Source organism: Plasmopara halstedii (assembly GCF_900000015.1).
Source record: "Plasmopara halstedii genome assembly, contig: Scaffold_555, whole genome shotgun sequence".
NCBI classification, from domain to species: Eukaryota; Oomycota; class Peronosporomycetes; order Peronosporales; family Peronosporaceae; genus Plasmopara; species Plasmopara halstedii.
The window spans coordinates 924,315-932,713 of NW_020187475.1; the positions used below are offsets into that span (position 1 = coordinate 924,315).

General features: G+C 42.6%; 2 protein-coding genes across 2 annotated transcripts; one reads left to right on the forward strand and one right to left on the reverse strand.

The window, feature by feature from the left end:
* Positions 1-944: 944 nt before the first annotated feature.
* On the forward strand, positions 945-1,634 carry PHALS_11709 (uncharacterized protein; the record flags this gene model as incomplete). The annotated part of the gene is made up of 4 exons (XM_024727119.1): positions 945-1,112; positions 1,169-1,391; positions 1,464-1,527; positions 1,601-1,634. 4 exons carry the CDS (start codon positions 945-947, stop codon positions 1,632-1,634), a joined length of 489 nt encoding a protein of 162 aa, XP_024577728.1.
* A 380-nt stretch (positions 1,635-2,014) lies between these two features.
* PHALS_11710 (uncharacterized protein) lies at positions 2,015-2,994 on the reverse strand (the record flags this gene model as incomplete). Its single annotated transcript, XM_024727120.1, has 3 exons — positions 2,015-2,730; positions 2,795-2,894; positions 2,959-2,994. The coding sequence occupies 3 exons, from the start codon at positions 2,992-2,994 to the stop codon at positions 2,015-2,017; spliced, it is 852 nt and encodes a 283-aa protein (XP_024577729.1).
* Between the last annotated feature and the right edge of the window lie 5,405 nt (positions 2,995-8,399).

An 8,399-nucleotide genomic window follows, 5' to 3' on the forward strand; every position in this document is an offset into this window, starting at 1 on the left:
TCCGTCCGAAGGTGACGGGTGTCGTCACAGACAAAACATTGTTGGGAGTTTGAATGCTGCGCGGCAGCTTAAACCTCCGCCTCCTTTATTTCAGCATCGCTGAAATCCATCGGCTCATGCCAGCTCGACGAGCTGCTCAAGTGTACATTCCAACCAAGTTGTGCCTACTTAAAGTTGAATTCAACACTCAATACCACTACTAGTGCTTCTTAAAATAAGACGGATGCACAGGGAAGACTTCCATTCTGGCCACGCCAGTGAGGGGACCCTACATAAAGACGACAAAATGGACAAGCTGTAACCTGTTGTCTTCTGGGGTGGGGCCGGTGCCACAATCTCCCGTTCTGAGCCGGTGGAGTCAAATAACGATTGTAATTCGCCCGTCGAGGCGCTACCTATTCATGATAAATGGAATCTCCATTTGTCACGATATGACGGTTCTGCTGAGTCAGCACTACCGTGTGACGATAAACCGTGCGAAGCTGTGAAGCTTCACAGGCAAGTGGTGAAAAATATCATTTACCCGTGAATCAAGTGGCTAAAGAAGTCTCATAGGCTGTGAAGATCCACTCGCTTCCTACATTGCTTCATTCCGCTGAGGTACTTTTTTCTTGATTATGATCATGATTTTTCGTAACTCTTTGTATCTCATTTTAGATTAAAAAAAATAGGATATATTTAAAATCGCACTAATAACCTGCAGTTATATTGATTAAATGCTAAAAGATAATTTGACATTAATTATTGATCAATATATCACTCAGTCGACCAACAAGTCAATAATTAAGTTAATGATGTTGTCGCCAACTAAATCTCGCGAAGAAGGGCGAATTGTGGCTGACAGAGAATGAAGTTGAGGGTATAAGTGACATAAGTGATTTGAAACATCTTTGTGCCACGCGAGCTAGAAACTTCATCGCATTGAGCTGTATGATGATCAAGTAATGGAGAAAGTTGATGAAACTAAGGAAGCAGCAGGAAATGGCTCTGTGAATGTGTTGGATGTTGTTCCGACCGAAAAGGCAGATGCACTGGCTGCAAATCGAGATCTTGCATCATCAATGGCAATTCCAGCAGCTGAACCGACGGAAATATTTGACAAACTTGAAGAAGTCTGACGCGCAGAGGAAGATTGGTATGTGTACTATTAACGTCGTGGACGTCTTAGACAAATGCTGAAAATTTTGTGCGCACAATTTGGAAAATCGTCGACGAGTTCTATGACAGGAACGAGACCCAATTCTGTTCATCTGCGTGGGAGGGGGAAATCGCAACTTGCATTGGCATTAAATGGCCAACGACCTTGGTATTCCTGGTTGGCTACTTCAGTCGAATCCGGTTCTCGACGTCTCTATTGCAATTTAACCTCGATATCGTACGTGTTTGTTGTGGTATTTGAAATCTATTAAGTGGTCATACAGTGATTAGCTATGCACAATTTGTTTATTCATATGAATGCAAAGGAAAGGATCACGGTATGCCCGATACACCTCAAAATCATGTTATTCTGTACAAGGAGCATCATTTGTACCATCATAGTACTTGTGGCTTGGTTACAGATACGAGTGCAACTTACAAACTTCGTGTATCATTACTGCAGAGTAGTCGGAGTTGCTGACTTACCAACCTTCTGACATACTTCCTCGAATTGCAAATAGTATAAAGTGCAACAAAGATTACACCCGAGTAGATAAAGTAGCGTCTTTATTGTTAACAAGCAAAGCTGTAACATTGGCGAGATGATTAGATCAGCGACTCTGTCTCCATTCAATGCCCCACTAGAAGAAGCAAAAATCAGAATGATTGACCAATTTCGCTGACTCGATGGCTCCAGTGGTCCGTACAATTTCTCAATGGTTGAGTATAGTATTTCATTATTTCGTTGCTTCGTATCTTTCAAATACTTCGCATTGGAAGACAACGTGTTCCACAGAAGACCATTATTCTCGTTCTTGTGTTCAGAAGACTAACCAAACGCACGGAGACCTTGGCTATTTGATTCGGATTTTTTCTTCTATGGTTGTGTCATCTCCTCGGCGATTTTGACGAGTTTGCTATCTTCAGAATTTTTTCCAAATTCAATCACTTTTTTGACTATCGTGTCATACTCGAAAAGTTCATTCCCAGCAATTTTTGACGATTTGAAATAAGCTGACCACAATTCGTATTGATTCTTCTTTACACCAAAATACCCAAACACTTTTCTTGATGGGACGCGGTTCTCACTCCACTTCGTCACCAATTTGTCTTCGAGCTTTTTCCCAATCTGCTCTGGATCAGTTGATCCTTTAGACGCAAGCAGTAGCTGGACAATGTAGCCATCGTCATCAAAGCTGTTCAATATAGACCACAACTTCTTAGGCCCGTCTTCTTGTTTCTCATGCGCATACGCCAACCACCGCTTTAACCGACTGTTGTCCAGCATCTTCAGAGAACGTAGCTCAAGATTGTCAAAAACTTGCTTCAAGGAGTAATTGTTTTTATGCCAATAAGTCAGCTCAACTTTTTGAAGATGCAGACCCAACCAGGACATAGATTCCTGGATAACTTCTGACAGTTTGGCCTTATCGTCAGCATGCTCAAGTAATACCAAGTAAATCGATTCGTAAGCTTTCTCGACGTCCTTTTTATAAGATGTTATTACACTCTGAGCCCAGTTCAGAACATCCGAATGAATAAGGAGGATTTCCAGGGGAGTTTGCTCGAACTGCTGGCGTGGGAACTTCTCGTCTGCGATTGGTGTTTATTTCCTCTTCAACGGCCGCTTGTATTGGTTTAATGTTTATTTTCTCACCACCGGCTTTAGTAAGTCCCTTAACAAAAGTAATAAGACATCTGCTTTCGGTGTTGTCATCGTTGTCGCCAGCGTCATCAGCTAATGCTGCGAATGTGTGCTGGTCGAATCGATTTCATTGATTTCGGAAGTGCGTCGCGACTGTGGTATGGCACTAAACTCACTTGGTAGAGTGAGCACTGATGCCACAGTACTGTCATATCGAACGAGAATAACGGACAGAAGGTGACCAAGTGCTTTCAGTACAACTGTGCTTTTCATTGCGGCGATTGGGCTCAAATTCTGTTATGAACTCTAAGATTGGTAGAATTCTATTTAATACCATCATACAAAGAATTCAGACGAGCAAAAAGGTCATATCTTGACGCATGGTGTTAAAATGCAGACTGCACAGATCGGATCATCTATCATTTATCTTCACCATAAGTGTCCGTTCCAAATGATGGAACGGACACTTATGGTCACCACCTGTACGATGGGAGGCATCAGCAAATGCGAAAAGAACATATGGTCACATACGTCAATGTGAAAGGTGTTCATTCAATAAGACGAAATTTGTTTATGATGTTTTATATAGGAATAATTATGATGTACTTTTATTTCGATCCAAACAGTGTATCTTGAGTTAATCTTAAGATTTGCATCCTGTCCAAAACAAAGCCAAAGGCAGTATAGAAACGAAGGAAATACAGACAGATCTGTGCAAGCAGAGTATAAATGTGTGCAAGCAAATAGTTTGCTCACTTGCTAATTGATTATATATATAATTATGTTAGAATCCAAAATCCGTATTATGGTGTAACATACACATTACATTGTTAATGCAACAGACAATATTATGGAATACGTACACTAGATTTTTGTGTGATATTACAAAAAATAAGCTGTAACTTATTACAGATGCTCTTTGTATTATTATGCACAATAAGAAAGATTTATTTAGTTACTAGTTTTAACATATTGGAAGAGCATGTTGAAGAGAAGAGAAGAGATGAGAAGAGAAGAGAAAGAAAGATGAGAAGACCAATAGATTGTATGCAGAAGACTCTTTGTGCAAAGCATGAAATTTAGCCTTTGTCCGTTGTAAACTCAAATGCTTCGCGTCAAAGCTTTCTCTGTGCAAAATGCACGGAAATGCTGCTACATAGGGAAGTACTAGTAATCTTTTAGATGAACACAGAGTTAGCCCGCTACTCGTCTTATGGATAACCAGACTCGCATAGTAGCCTTACGTCTTAAGTTGGTCATGAGGTGATCGAACGCTTGACAACTTAAGAGCCGGATGCGCATATAGAATGCCAGAAGCCCACAAGAATGCACCGTAACGACACAACCATGAGGACCTCAACAGTCCTTAGTGAGAGCGCAACTGGCGTTCGCCATGAGATTAGAAATTGAGCTTCCGGTATTTTGACATCAAGGGCGACAAAACCGGAGGGATTTTAAATTACCATGGAGTTTAGTCTGCAAATTGCGCTCGCTGTCTCCGGGCAAAATGGTCGCACTCAACGATGGGCACCAGTTTGTAGTACCTCTGTGGAGAAGTACTTTCAACGTTAAGAGATTTGGATGTCTCGTGAGTATTCGCATAGCCTGTGGTCAAATGATATCTTACCAGTCCCATGAGGTGGTAACTTGCGGGCAATGTTGAGCAGTGGCGAACTCAAATTGCTGCGATAGTGGCATATTCTATTTTGAAGGTCTCTACAGTTCCTAGCTCCTTTAAACAGGGTCGACATTCAACGAAACTTCCTGTGTCCAGCCAACCTCTTTCGAAAGAGCGCTGGCTGTCGGATCAAATATGGAGTACAATTTCTGTGCCGCGAGGGCAATTAACAGCTGAAGCTTCGTGAGCGCATATATGGCGACGAACTTCTTGCATTTTATGAAGAAGGCGTGAGTTATTTTGGCTGTTATGCAGTCTCAAGGCACTCGCAGATAGTACAACTTCGGAAGTATCAAAGGCCTATCACCAATTATTTTGTCTAAAGAGCTCGAACAGTTCAGTTTAACTACTTGTAGTCCTGCGCACTATTGTGGGGAAGCATCGACTCGTAGCAGGTCATCCTAGGTATATTGAAAAGGGTTCACTTGACCTCTTCAAAGGACACGGCCCGAAAAGTATATTCTTTGCGATTCCCGTCCCACCACAATCCACTAAGTCAACCGTGCTGGGTCTAGTCTTGCGATGGTGTGCTAAACTACAGTGAGTCAACTTTCCAATGAAAATACAATATACCCGAACTGTATACACCAGATGAGTAAACTGCTCAAAATGATACACATGTGCATTTTCGTGCTCCATTACACAGTCGTACTCATATGTTACATTTCTGATTCCAGAACTCCCAGAAGTACAAAGGTGATTACAACTGTAACGTAGTCAAACGTGCCCTGGTAGAAGGGTTGGGTCACACACGATGGTGTGACCATACAACGGTGTGGGTTACACAAGACTGTGCAATCACACAATGGTGTGGCTACACTTTAACAAGAAGTCAGTCCGTTGCTTAACTGCCAGTAGTTATGCATTCTTATTAGGTTTTACTATTTTATAGGAACATCCTATAGATTTCGATATAGGTGACTTTGCCGCAAATAAAAAAAATCATACAGTCTCAAATTTTAATGGAAGAGTGTATTTGCTTTGGCAAAGGTTTTAAGATTTTCTTGGAGGCAGCGTTTTGCAATCCGCTACACTCGTTCTGGTCCTAGTATAGAACGAGGGTCGGTAACTTTTAGTAAGATTCCTCTAAGCAAAGAGCTACGGCAGCCCCGCTGGACTTGGTAGCACGTGTTGTCAAGCTCCACTTGAGTCGATACGATTGATCGTCTGTGAGATAGGAGCACTTCTGTTATTTGCCTCAGGCCAAAAGAACGAATTTAAAAAGCTGATGTTTCTGCTTGACCCCTAAGGGCGCGCAACACCTCGCTTCGCAAGTACCTAAACCGATCAACTCGCGCAAAGATACATTTTCGAGCCATGAAAATGCTCAGCTAGAGCACCCACAACAGAAGATGTTGGCATCGACTGCGTCCATGATGCCACCGTCGACGACAGATGACTCCTCCCGACCCAAATCGCTCATGGTGAGCGTCAAGGCCTTCGAGGGCAACGATGTAGATTCCTGCATGGGTGAGAAAGCTCGGGATGGCTATGGTGTTCACTATGCTCCAGACAGAGCAACAGGGCGTGGCTCTGGCCATCTCCAGCTATATGGACGAGCACGAGAAGAGGCACTGACGTGTGGCACTTCGGTCGAAGTGGCGTTTCCGTTCTGGACGAAGTTGAAGCGTCAACTTTACGAGTGTTCTCACCGCCTAACCAGGCATTTTGCGTGCAATCGCATTTCCTTGCCGCCCGGCAGGGCAAGATGAAATTGGCGAACTTTGACCAAGAGTTGCGGCCAGGATGACGACCGATCCTCTCCCCGAGGCGGTTACGTAAGTAAAAACGGTGACAAAAATCAAATCGATACGTATGCCGTGAAATGACCAAATCACATCTGGAGGGGATTGAGTCTGGGACTGTTTACACTCTTTCGCGCCGGTATGAGAACACACGTTTTTGCATTTCACCATTTCACCTCCTTTTAAGCAGCTGGCAGAAAGCATTGCCAAGTCAGGAAAATTGCACATGTAATTTAGCAGGCCAAACCATCTTCAAAAATCGCTTTTGAATAGTAGTGCTGACCATTTTACCAAAAATATAACCTAGATCTTTGCAAGGCTAGCTTGATGATCTTGATTCGAGATGAAGCATCGATACAGTGAAATCTCGTCAGCTCAAAAAACTGGCTTTCCCTTTTAAAATCGCGCAAACACCACAGATCGCACGCAACAAATTCGAGGATTTACACCTTTTTTCTCTCTTTAAAACGGTTTTGGAATATAAATTATCGTCACCAGACTGGTTAAATGTGCTGGTGTACTATAGAGCTCCTGAGGCAGAAGTGGGCACGATATGGGGAGTCACTAAATCTCAAGAGCAATTGGTACTACCCACCGACCTTGTTTGATAATGCGTACACACTTAAAGTGCTGTTGTGCAGCACTTTTTCTCTAAGAATCAGTGTAGCGTCAGAGCCAGCGATGTGGCTATAGTGAAGCCCGCAATTGCATTAGCATATCTGACACATGAAGTTAAGCCAAGAAAACTATTACTCTCTTCACCAGATCTACTTTATGCTTGCGCAGCAGCAAATCGTTGATAACGTTATAATGTTACTTTGTCAATGGACTCAGCCGACCTGTTATGCACAACTTAGTTCCAGGAACCAGGTCAATTGCATGATACCATCTCTCAAGCGTGCAGCTCCAGTGAAGACTCTCTTGTATTCTTGTCTGGATACTACTTCACTGAAAGCCGCAATGATTCGTTAGGCTCCCAAAGGATCCGTTAGGTCCACGAAGGATAAAAAAATCCAGACTAGCTGACTATCAGTGCTTTTCGGATGTCCTCTACGACAGCCTTGATAAAGATAATTCTTAGAGTAGCTTCTCTTCTGTAAATATCAGTGGTCTCACCGCCTTGTCATTCTACGAGTCTAATCCCAAGTCCTTAGTGTGGATTGGGTAGATGAACTCTCGGCGTGGTGGATACTCACCAAGTTTTCTTTTCCTATGTGTACGGCCTTAAAAATAGACTGAACGACTGTGACCCCATTGGGTTTTGAAAGGCATGTCATGGGGTACGTACCTTACAGTGGACGTACACATTTCACTATTATGCCTCAAACGTAGAGCAAAGCGCGAGGGTGAAGTACAATAATCAAGTGACTTGTGAGCTTCTAAATGCGTATGACTTTTAAAGTAGAGGTAAAAGAACAGATAGGCTTCTAGCCTCACGCTATGCATTGCGTAAAGTTTTTGAACATGCACCGTCGAACAAATTTAAGTACCACTAAAAGCTATTGATGTTTCCAATTAAAATGTTTCTAAGTTGAAGCAAACAAGTAGAAGCTGCTTAAAATGATCGCGTCTAGGCACCATGGATGGTGATAATAAACCAATGTTCTGGCGCTAAAAGCGCAAATTGAGTCGGAGCGTTCTCTGTGCGAGGTGACGAGCAACCCGCCGCGCTATAATTGGGACGCGGATCCTTAATCAGAACTAGTATAAGTAACTTGACATCGCTGAGCTGAAGAGCCAGCCAGCTCAATTTCAATACATACGTCATACAATATCGGATGATACTGCTGTAATTCAATCTGCGTGAATGCCTCACGAGAATCTTCTTGTTCGAAAACATCTACGCTGCTTTTATGTACACAGCTAGCGCTATATTTCAAGATATTGTCAAGAAACTTCAGACTAGCATATGCTCAGACGCACGAACATGGTACTGGTAACGGGGTAAACACTGCAATCTTTATGTACTTATATCGTACATTTTTACTTTGATCGAACCTCACTAATTCAGTACACTTGCTCTAGTTTACATTGCCCTTTACTCCATTATGAATCCTCATAAGGTCCGAAGTAAAGGTTCAATGAAGGCGAAGAAACTTTGCAAAGAAGAGATCCGTGGTAAATGTTAGCTGTTAGCCCAATGCCAAAAAATTCAGGCAAGTTATCAGTGGCAGACTGCATTTGTATAAATTCA